The following is a 12,152-nucleotide window of genomic DNA, read 5'->3' on the forward strand; positions in this document are numbered from 1 at the left end:
TAAGTATTATTTCATAAAGAGAAGCAAAAAGTTCAATATTTTCATTAAGTTCTCACACTATACTGTACACACCTGCCGTATAGCAGGAAGTGAGACGTGTATAATGTTAACTTGCCGTAAGTGGTTGGCTTTTGTGATGTCATGTGTTGTAAAGGTAGAACAGTGAGCATTTTTGTGCTGGCGCAACAACTGTGACTTTGCAAAAACAGAGACTTGTTATGTTAGGAACATGCTTTTAATAGACCTTTAAGAGTTTACAATGACTTTTGATGATACAGAATGAAGATTAGAATAGTTGTCATGTCAAGGATATATTGTGCTTGATAAACAGGCTATAACAGGCTGTTTGCTAACAAACAAACACTCCTGAAAAACACTTTGGCCAAAATACAAACCACAAAGTTTGCACTACAAAGTAAACGTCTCTACAATTATGTTTATGCAAGAAGCAGCGGCCTTAGTTTTTATTAAACAGAGGAGATTGTGTATTCTGGACAAGCTCATGAGATCTTCAGGATTTTTGGTGTACCATCACAGATCATACAGGGCATCCAAAACGGTGGCAATGGACCATGCCTGCGTTTCACAGCTGAAAGGGCAGTACCGTCCGTTTTCATTGGTTAGCTCTGGTAAACCTTTCCAAGGTGATCTACATCAAGATAAAATATGGTAATGAACTCACATTTTGAATTATTTTCAAATATGCAGTTTGATCAAATTTAAATTACAATAAAATGTTGAGTAAACGGTTTTGCTTCTGTACTACCTTTCTAAATGAGCGTGAAGTCTCGACAGAACGTTCTTCACCAAGTACTTGGTTTTGTTGAATGTTTCTTGACCCATTTTTTTAGCAAAATAAAGTTTCGCTCGTAAGAAATATCCGACCAGCCAAAGCCATTCCTGAAAATAAATTATGAAATGGGAACTGTTTACCGTACTTGAACGTGGTTTTTTTTTTACAAAGTTTCTCTTTCTGATAGCTCATTAATAATGCTCTATGATTTGTAAGTTACTTTGGATAAAATGAAGAATATGTAATGTAAATGTTTAAGTAAATTTAATGTTAAATAGTACAGCTGGATATTGTGTCCAATCGATTATTGCGGCAATTCGATTAGATTATTATTTAATATTGTTACAATTCGATAGATAAGTTATCAGTAGCTGCAACATGATCTCACAAACTTCAATGGGACAGTCACAGAATTTTTTGCTCATTTTTCCGCGGGATTTTCACGGATCTCCACTTTTTTCCGTGGCCCTGCCACGGGCTTTCTTTTCCGTGCCGTTCTTGCGTTTTTATCCCTATTTTCAAACCATTGTCGCTTGAGTTTAGGGGTAGATTTGGTGTTTGTATGGCGTTAGTATGTCAATTTAAGTATTGGTTTATACTATTTTTTCGGATACATTTTTTTATATTTTCTAAACTTTAAACAATCGTTGCCTGGCGTTGGGGTTACAGTTTGGTTTGGGTAGGGATGTCATTACATGTAAATCTAACCCTAAACCGAAGTGACAATGGTTAGAAAATAGGACAAAACAGTTGAGTAACCAACGCGTGAGAATTAGAGGCTGACATTTTTTCGGGAATCCTGCGGGATCAGGAACAAAATCACTATTAATCACGGGATTGGGACGGGACAGGAAAAAATGTCAGCGATAGTGGGCGGGACTGGGAATCGTTATAAAACTATGATACCCAACTTTGTACACAAATATACAGTTTTTATAAATAAACTCTGGTTATACATTGTGTGCATGCGTGCCTGTGTGTGTGTGTGTGTGTGTTTGCATGGATGATTTACAGGAAATGTAATGTGTTTAAATAAAAAAGCATTGTTTAAACTGTCTTTCAGTTCAATGAAGTAACATAAACTGTGCTATGCTGTTATCTGTACTGTATTTTTTTTTACTGTAACTGACAGATTCCGGTAAAAAACAACACGGGAGTGGGAGGGAATAGGAGTCATTCTTCTGGGATCGGGACGGGATTGGATGTTTTTTCGTGGGATTGGGACTGGATTTTTTTGTGGGAGTGGGAAGGGAGAGGTTTGAAAATCCACTCCCGTGTCACCCTCTAGTGAGAATGCCACAGAAAAATCTGCAAAACATTCTGTGACTATCCCACAGAAATTTGTGAGATCAGGTTGAGTATTTCATAAAAACTACGCACATAACTGTGAATTACTTTTTACTTTTACTTCCGAGTAACAAATATTGTAACAAGATATCATAAATAAAGCATGTGCATACAATGCACACAAGTTGCACAAAAAACATTGTGAATATGTGGCAGTGAAATTTATTAATCACTTGAAACATGAAATAATGTGAAAACAACAGGCCCATAAAGCCTTTGTCTGGACATTGCGTATAATTTGTTTAAGGAAGAGAAGTGAGGTACAGATAATATTCACATCCTTTAAAGTAAAGCATGCACAGTAAGATGATGTTGCTTTATTACATTGAAGTTCAATTAAATTTGCACCCAACCCTATAATATACACGTGTAAAGTATGAAAACATACAGGTCCTTGGTGATAATTGAATCCTTTTGCACAGCAGTAGTTGTCATTATCCACAGCACAGTCATAGACACCACAGTACACCATATCACTGTTAAACAAAAGTAAAAATCCCATTACAGACTTCACTCATGCAAATATACTCAAGTTCTAAACTATACAAAAAGCATGTGTTGTTTTAAACCGAGTTTGGGCAACCAGCTAGAACTGAGCACTCTTTACACAGAGTCAATGGTAGCATGTGTTTTGACTTACTCTGGGTCTAGTGTTTTCATTCCTAAAGGGCCTAACAGCTTCTTTTCTGCAATCTCCAAAGCTGCCCAAGCTTTATCCGCCGTAAACAACTCTGGTGCCTGGAAAAGAAATGGAAGAACGGGCCAAAAACCTTAACAAAACAGCACTAGTCACTGCTGTTCACAGTGTCTGGTATCATCAAGTGTCTGGTTGAACTCACCACCACCATGGCGATGGTGAAGTTGGGTCTGAGCTGGTAGTCACACCAGGGGTGGGATGCCCCGTAACTGTCCTTGTAAATGCATCTTTTGTGGACCAGATCAGGGTTACGTTCATTCGGGTCTGCAGGATCATCTGACACGTAGAACATCTTTTCAAAATTCTCAAGGATCTTTTGATTCCACTCTTTATAGGACATTGAGTGTTCTTCACCTGAAAACCATATTGTACAAGCCATGGTTAATCTTTCAAACTTAAGTAATTTCATTGTCTAAATGCTTAAAAATTTTATCTCAAAGAACTGACACATGACAGAAAAATCTAAAGAACTAAATCTGAAATCTTGTTTATCAGTTCTTGTAAACCATGCTAATCTCCAGATGTTATCACATGTTTGAACAATGCTGTAATGTGTTTGAGTGACAAAGAATGCAGAACAGGATTAAAATAATCAGCTAGATGTTTTTGAAATACTGTATGATTTGTATGGCCGATACAACACACAAGGGTATACAACATTTGTAGATATTTATGAATAACAGGCCTTTTGGCACAAAAATGTGCTGTGCATTCTGCACTAAATCTGTTTAGTTTAATTACAATCTTTCATCACGAAACATTCAACCAAACATGAAATATCTGTTAGAAAGGAAATCTGAATTAAACCTAAATGCAAATGCTTGAATACTGGATCCTACTGTAAACATAATTACAGTGACGTTTTATTATTTCTTATTAGTTGCATGCTAGCTTACTGTTATGTATACTTTCAATATGAACAATGTACACCCACCTAAAGGATTATTAGGAACACCAAACTAATACTGTGTTTGACCCCCTATTACCTCCAGAACTGCATTAATTCTACTAAAGGTGCTGAAAGCATTCTATAGAAACGTTGGCCCATATTGACAGGATAGCATCTTGCAGTTGCTGGAGATTTGTGGGATGCACATCCAGGGCACGAAGCTCCCGTTCCACCACATCCCAAAGATGCTCTATTGGGTTGAGATCTGGTGACTGTGGGGGCCATTTTAGTTCAGTGAACTCATTGTCATGTTCAAGAAACCAATTTAAAATTATTTCGAGTTTTTTGAAATGGTGCATTATCCTGCTGAAAGTAGCCATCGTGGTCATAAAGGAATGAGCATGGTCAGAAACAATGCTCAGGTAGGCTGTGGCATTAAAATGATGCCCAATTGGCACTAAGGGTGCCAAGAAAACATCCCCCACACCATTACACCATTGCATTAACGAGAAATTGAACAGGTGTTCCTAATAATCCTTTAGGTGAGTGTATAAAGTGGAATGGGTGGTAGACAAAAATGTAAAATTGTTTCCCTGCTATGCAAATAAAATATGTTTAAAAAAAGGACGTACCATCTCTGTTTATGGTAACGGAGGAGTACGGGAAATGTCCCTTCTCATTCATTGTCGTCAGCCAGCGCACCGCTGACTTACAAAGACCAACAATCTCAACGGCGGAGCCATCCCTGCACATAAATAAACATCAATACGTGTTTGACATTTTGAAGATTTGTTATAATCACATGAAAACATTCCTTTGTGCTAAATATAGTATGGCATTACTATTGAGGTTTAGCATGACTGGTATGCTAACTAGTGGGCATCAATAGTACCTGGGTGTGGCTGGAACACCTTTATTATGGGCTCTGACACTTTTTCCCATTTTGTCCATCCATGTCCCGCAGTTGAAGCCATTTCCACCGTAAACAAAACCTGTCTCAAGATTTACTTTGGCTTGTACATTAAAACCTATGGGATTGGACAATAGGCAAAGTGAGGTATTGTCTTTGACAGGCAAGTGTGCAAACCAATAGTAAATGATTGAGCAGTTAAAGGGACACTCCACTTTTTTTGAAAATATGCTAATTTTGCAGCTCCCCTAAAGTGTTAAACATTTGATTTTTACAGTTTCGGAATCCATTCACCCGATCTCCGGGTCTGGCGGTACCACTTTTTGCATAGCTTAGCATAATCTATTGAATCTGATTAGACCATTAGCATCAGGCTAAAAAATGATTGATTTTTAAGTTTGTGGTTCAATGATATTTCATGCATTCTGACTTATTAACACAGTTATAGAGTTGTTTCCTCATGCTAAACGTAGGCAAAGTGTCAAAAAAGCAGTTGGACGTGTTACAGAGTATTTCTGTGCCGAATGCACTTCACTAGGGTTTGTACAAGTTTTGGAAAGTTTTTTTCGATTACGGGTCCAGCTGACGTTTTAGGGGTTTCTATACGTATCACTTCTTTTTATGGGCACTTCCCTTGGAAAACCCCGCCCACTCGTCAATCAGCGGGAGATGCTAGAACTTACAAACATCACATCACGCGACACAGCTTTGTTTAATTTCAAGACTCAACAATGGCACGAAAGAAGAAGTGTGTTTTTGAAAGTAAGGAGAAGAAAGCCAGCATTATGGAAACAATGGATATAGTTTATTATCCGGGGTAGCAGCGTGTGTTTGATGCGCTGGATTTCATTGAAAGTCCCAACCGGGACATGAGTTGCATGCGGTAAGACTTCTGTATGTTAGGCGCGTACATATTATATAAATGACACGAAAATGTAGTGAATCATAAGTTAAACAGTGTTGTATAGTGTTGCATGACTCGTACTCGCTTCTCCCGCGGTAGCAACTCCTCTTTCTTCAATTTTTCGTACGCTATTGGAAAGAATCGGTAAAGCTAATCTTACTTTTATAAATCTGATTTAACTAAAGACTCTTCGGAGATATAAAGGATGTAATACTACTCTATAGGTGCTCCAGATTAACATCAGAAATGCAGAAACAGTGTGTGTTATGTGACCTTTAAGAAACTTGCCTTCATCTTGCATGGTTTGGTCAATCTGCGGCCCTGCATTTCTCTCTCTGAAGTTTATTCCCTGCACATGACGCTGCATGGTTTCTTGAATGACCATATACAATGGCTGCTCGTAGTCCTTAGTACAGAACATGCACACAATAACAAAAACCTTCAGTTACCATATTAAACAATTTTTTTGAAAGGGAACATAAATAAGCAAATTAAGGATAATTTTACAAGCAGAATGAAAAACATAACACAAAACTTATTTTCTACATCAATACAATTGTCAGGATCTTGTCTTGTATAACATCTAGTTCATTGTGACAGGGTTCTGACAGTACCATGTTTTATGCGGGAGATGCTTGGTTTTAGTATTGGTTTATTCTGATCACGCATTTCCCGGGTCTCGTCACTTTTCCCCCGATCCCTTATTTGTGATTTGTTTCAGGTGTTTGTAATTGATTTTTTCCCTATTTAAAGTCCATGGCTGAATCCCAAACTGCCTACTTCCATACTATATAGTATGTAAAAAGCGCTACTTTGCGTACTATATAGTATGGAAGTAGGCGGTTTGGGATTCAGCCCTTGTTTTTGATGTTCTTTACACGTGTGTTTTGTTCTTCCTGGTTCCTGTCTTGTTTCATGTGAGTGTATATCGAAGGAGTATTTTTCTAGTGTTTACTTTGTCTTGTTTTTGTGCAGTTTAGTGTATGTATATCATGTCAAGTTTAGTGTCAATTTAGTGTAGTGTTTATCCTGTCCCGTTTTGCCCCCTCATGGGTTTGTTTTTCTATTTTGTGTCAAATAAAGTATCTGTCATTCATCCGCTGTCGGCACTTGGGTTCTTCCACACCAAAACCTCACAACAATATACAAAAATAAATATATATAAAAAAATTTTTTACAGTATCTATGTTCGTTTTAAAGGCTAATAAAATGCAAAAAAAAAAAAAATACTCTAGCAATGCTGGCCTTCTGCAATTTAACTTCCTCTTTATATTTTATAAAAATGTCACCATTAGTAGCTATTCTTTAGTTTCATAGTGGAATGAGCCAAAAATATTTTTTATTGTATTGAAGAAGTTTAGTGTTATCTAAACCACAGGATTTTACTACTTGCCAGGGAGTGACGTACAGTAAAGGGAGGGGTACATTTGATTTTTGAAAAGCCTGTATAGATGAGTCACATTAGATTTCATGGGGCTATTAGGTAACAAATTGTGAAACATATTGTGTTGAATTCAACCCAACTCATCACTTATGTCTATCTTCCATCATAAAGACTGAACAGTGGAGTGTATTGTACTGCAAGTATCATAAGCAAGATATCATGTTTTCCTTACCACTGTCCCAGGTGGCTGTGGCTCACAATCATCTGTGGGATACATGCGTGATACATGGCACATTAGGATATCTCTACCATCTGGCACGATGTCACAATAATCTTGGATACACTGAAGCCACCACCAAACTGCATCACGGCTATTATACCGCGCTGACACACCCTGACCAAGCAGGTTGGGGATCAGACCGTGGCGCATTGTGCCAGCAAATGCCAAGATGATATTTCTGTCAAACAGACCGGATTAACAAAGCATTATTAAGGAAAACATTCACAACTGCCATTTTTCTTAAAATCTAATTTGATAAAGAAGTTGCAAATATTTCTAAGTCCTGAAAAACTAAAGAAAGTTTTAATTCATTTTTCAACTGACATATCACTCGCTTACATATTAAAAAAAATATCATGAGGTTAATGAATAGCCTACATTTATTGTTCCATTTAAACATATGGAGAACCCCAGTAATACCACTACAGACCCCCAAAGCCCCCTGTTAAACACCCATGGTTTAAAAGATATGAGTGTGAACAGAAGAAAAAGCTCACCTGGCCTCAACATATCTCCCTGTTAAAAGCATGAGACCACGCAGAGCTATAAACGTGTCTCGGCCCCAGCAGCGGAACATTCCGGTGCAGAAATGAGGAAGACCTACAACATAAAAAACACTTAGGATTCCACTCACAAAGGACATTTTGTTTTGCCTTTAATCAGATTTAAACAGGTTTAGCATTGACACACTTTGTATGCTAAACTAAAATCTAAAAAACGCTCAATGTCCATTTTGTAAAAATGAAGAAAAAAAATCTAATCTCCATTATAATTGTGATAGCTTTGAATTGAAATATTTAATATTAAACTTCAAATGCTATCATGGCTATTATGTCATTCTTAAATTGTCTTGTATTTTATCTTTACATCTCTTCATCTACCTGTTCAAATATCCGAGTATTAATCTCAGGCGTCATTGTAAGTGCTGTGACGACAGTAAAAGATTTGAACTCCGATAAACCTGCGGCTTCTTCCCTTTGGCAAAACTATTAGTAAACAATGACTCTTCAAATTTTTCTGTCTGACATTCACATCATTCCATTTCATTCACATGACTCTGAAATCACCATCTAAATTTAGAGAGTCTTTTCTTAGCCTATTCTACTGAATAATGATATCCATAACAATAATAATAATAATAATAATAATCAATAAGCAAATCTTATTTTAAAATGTAAGATATTTAAAATTTGAACAGTGTATCCATCTTTATAATCCTGAGGGACATTCACTGTATGTATAATAAAGCTTTAAGTTTTAATATATTTAGGTTTAAGCACAAAGCAAGTATCAAAAAATATTTTTGGCATTTGAATACCTGAACTTATCTTGTTTTAGGGACATTTACATATTTTTGTGCTTTTTTGGCAGTGCTGCTTTAAATTTCACTTTTTAATGTTCATAGTTATTGTTTTAATGTCTATTGCAGGTTTAGGAAAGTGGAACTATTATTCACCATTTACACATAAAAGAAATCTCCCTTAGTTAAGGTCTTATCATTTAAATATAAGCAATTAAAATTTGTGAATCCCACCTGCGGCAATGGAAACACAACACTGCTCCTCTTGATTGGTCTCAGGATTGAGGCGAACCGGGATGTCTTTCAGTGTAAGGGAAAGGGGGGGCAGACCTGGAACGCGACCCACCCCACACATCTGAACCGATCCCAGTGCCAACTGCTTGACCAAAGTCGAGCCATTCTGAACAAAGCTGCAGTTTTAAAAAAAACACATTTAAGAAACACTTTTTGCAAATGCCTCTCGCTTACAATACAACTGATCATAAAACAGGTCAAAGCTGGACATTTGTTTGAGTGCAGCATCTACAGCTGTGGCATAGGCGCCAAGGATGATGGCATCAAAGTAACATGGCACAAGGTAGCGTGGTATATGCTTGAGATACGTAAATATGGCACTGAACCACTTTCCCACCTGTAGAAAAGAAAATGAAAAACAAAAAACTAAAATTGAAAAGCTCAGATGCAAAACCCTCTAAGTGTGTCTGTCAAGTTTTCATGTAAATGAGCATTTTTCTTATCATATTCTTAAAGGAACACGCCCACATTTTGGGAATTTAGTTTATTCACCATGTCCTCCAGAGTTAGATAAGTCCATACATTCCTTTCTCATCTCCGTGCGTGCTGTAACGTGACGCAGCCCCCGCTAGCTTAGCTTAGCATAAAGACTGGAAGTGAATGGCTCCAGCTAGCATACTGCTCCAAATAAGTGACAAAATAACACAAACATTTTCCTATTTATGTGTTGTGATTTGTATAGTTACCCCGTGTACAAATAACAAGGTCATATGAGAGACAGCCATCTTTTAACAGTATACATACTGGGAACTATATTCTCAGAAGGCAAAGCACTGCTACTTGGGCAGAGTGATTTGCCTGCAGCACCCGAGAAGCCCCCTGGTGAGGAGCAAACCAGGAGCAAAATATATAAACATGTTTTATATTTAGGACTTTAAATCGGAATGATTACATCACTACTTTCACAAAAGCCAATGAAAGAAAGAGGTAATAATAGACCTTTTAAAATAGCAACCGCAAAATAAGCTGTCGTACAGGTCTGGTAGAAAGCGGAACTGCTTGTGGAAGTGTGGAAACAAAAACGTATCATGACCGTTGCGCAATAACAGAAATGGAGATGAGGAGAAGTTGTCTTCGTTTTCTTTCTTTATTCTTCACACCATTTCAGCATCAATGGCTATAGCAAGAACTGGTTAATTCATATACAAGTTGATCCACACAAGTTAATTCATACACATCTTGAGGGATCTCTAATATACCTAACTTGCATGTTTTTGGCCTGTGAGAGGAAACCAGAGTACCCAGAGTAAACACACGCTGACACAGGGACAACATGCAAACCCAATACAAAAAGGTCACCTGACCTAGCCGGGGCTCAAACCAATGACTGTCTCAGTTTTACTAGCTAGCAAATGTGAACATTTACAATAATAATAAAAAAAATGTGTTTACATGGGCAGCCCTGATTTGCTTGTGAGGGGTTTGATCTGTAAATGTCACACATTAAATGATAATCTGAGCCGAACATCCGAACCAATCGAGGTCCAGGATCCAATTTTCTCGGGAGGGAAAAATCTGACCGGGCCACTAATCTTGTAGTGTGAGCCCATCTTAAGGTAAGATCGATGCTTACCAGCTCAAGAGCCAACTAAAAAGTCTCTATAATACTCATTACACTAATCTTAAATATGAGTAGTAACAGTGACACTTTCGCAAACACTATTAAAGGGACAGCAGGCGTAGTGATATTACGCACTGCCCGAAAATAGTCCCCTTGGTTACTTTTAATAGCAGGGAACTATTTTCGGGCACTGTGTAATATTACTACGCCTGCTGCCGCCATGTTACATTAGCAAAGTCCTTGATTATTACGCCAGTTTGAGAGTATAGAGCCTAGCCATATCTGCCTAAAAAAATCGCAACTTTTAATTTTCTGTCGGTCTTAGTACATGATGTAACTACAGAAAAGTCAAGTTATAAATAGGAAAAATATCTAAACTCTTTGTTTGTTTTTTTTTAGCGCAATGCTAATGGTCTAATCAGATTCAATGGATTGTGCTAAGCTATGCTAAAAGTGCTAGCGCCAGACCCGGAGTTCGACTGAATGGATTCCAAAACGGTAACAATCAATGTTTAACTCTAGGAGAGCTGGAAAATGCGCATATTTTCAAAAAAGTGCAGTGTCCCTTTAAGAAGACATGTAAAAGATATAGAGATATTTTTTCTTACCTCAAGCAAGGCTCCGCCTTTATTAATCAAACGAGCGATCACATAATCGATCATCCAATCCCCTTGTCTGAGATTTTCACAGAACGGATGTCCAAGGTCATTTTTGGGGCGAATCTCAGACAATACAGACATAAAACCTGTGACAGAATGAGGTTTGCACACAATCACATGATCACTCACACACAGTAACCCAAAACCTGTCATGGGCAAGGCCCTAAGGGGGTATTTTATACCTTGTAAGCCTCCGTACTTTAAAGGCTTCCAGGATGGAATATTATAGCAGCCACTTCCATCTTCCTGTTCCTCAGCCTCACAGCGAAACAACACCACGTTCAGATCGGCCAAAGTCAGTTTGGACATTAATCTGTAAGATAGTTTAAAATAAGGCTTCAGTAACTGACCTGACCCAACATGAGCCTGTTTACACCTTTTCTTTCACTTTATGAATATGAAGTTTCGTTGCAAAACGAGATAAATCCATTTTTTAACATTTTTGTCAAAACATGTTTATTATTATGTTATCATGTTATTATTTTGTTTTATGGTGCTACTTAGCTGTATTTTTTAAGTTATGAAGGTTTAAATCAAAACAAACCAACTGCAGTTCAATTAAAATTAATTGGAAGAGACAACCAAAAAACGAGATTTCTGAACAATTAAAAAAGCGGTGGTTATCTCGTTTTGCAACGAAACTCTTCATATGCTGTAACACCATGGCATCCATTATAATGTGATGAATTCATTTGTAAAACTGAAAGTTTTGCTAATACTCAACTGGTGGATTATGACAAGCATGGGTTAAATTCCCAGAGAATCCATATACAGATAAGATGCAAAATTTGCCAAATGCACAAATATAAATCTTAGACCTTCCCCTCAAAATACAAAGACTACCAAGTGTAAATACAGATGTGTCTCACCTAGGGTTGCCAACATTAGACATACTGTATATTTAAAGGATTAGTCAATTTTCTTTAAAAAATCCTGAAAATTTACTCACCATCATGTTATCCAAAATGTTGATGTCTTTCTTTGTTCAGTCGAGAAGAAATTATGTTTTTTGGAGGAGAACATTCCAGGATTTTTCTCATTTTGATGGACTTTAATGGGCCCCAACACTTAACAGTTTGATGCAGTTTAAAATTGCAGTTTCAAAGGACTCTAAACAATTTCAAACAATACATA

The 12,152-nt window shown here is 37.2% G+C and overlaps 1 protein-coding gene across 1 annotated transcript in view; it reads right to left on the reverse strand.

Annotated features, from left to right (window-relative positions):
* Positions 1-213: 213 nt before the first annotated feature.
* LOC129426605 (glycogen debranching enzyme) overlaps positions 214-12,152 on the reverse strand; it is a 28,858-nt gene continuing 16,919 nt past the window's right edge. Inside the window, 14 exon segments of the mRNA XM_073864238.1 lie at positions 214-649; positions 767-900; positions 2,529-2,616; positions 2,781-2,878; positions 2,980-3,191; positions 4,359-4,471; positions 4,619-4,754; positions 5,829-5,946; positions 7,157-7,382; positions 7,702-7,804; positions 8,739-8,909; positions 8,997-9,135; positions 10,968-11,104; positions 11,201-11,331. Coding sequence (XP_073720339.1) covers positions 532-649; positions 767-900; positions 2,529-2,616; positions 2,781-2,878; positions 2,980-3,191; positions 4,359-4,471; positions 4,619-4,754; positions 5,829-5,946; positions 7,157-7,382; positions 7,702-7,804; positions 8,739-8,909; positions 8,997-9,135; positions 10,968-11,104; positions 11,201-11,331 — 1,924 coding nt within the window. The 3' untranslated portion in view covers positions 214-531.

Source organism: Misgurnus anguillicaudatus, chromosome 25 (genome assembly GCF_027580225.2).
Source record: "Misgurnus anguillicaudatus chromosome 25, ASM2758022v2, whole genome shotgun sequence".
Classification (NCBI taxonomy): Eukaryota; Metazoa; Chordata; class Actinopteri; order Cypriniformes; family Cobitidae; genus Misgurnus; species Misgurnus anguillicaudatus.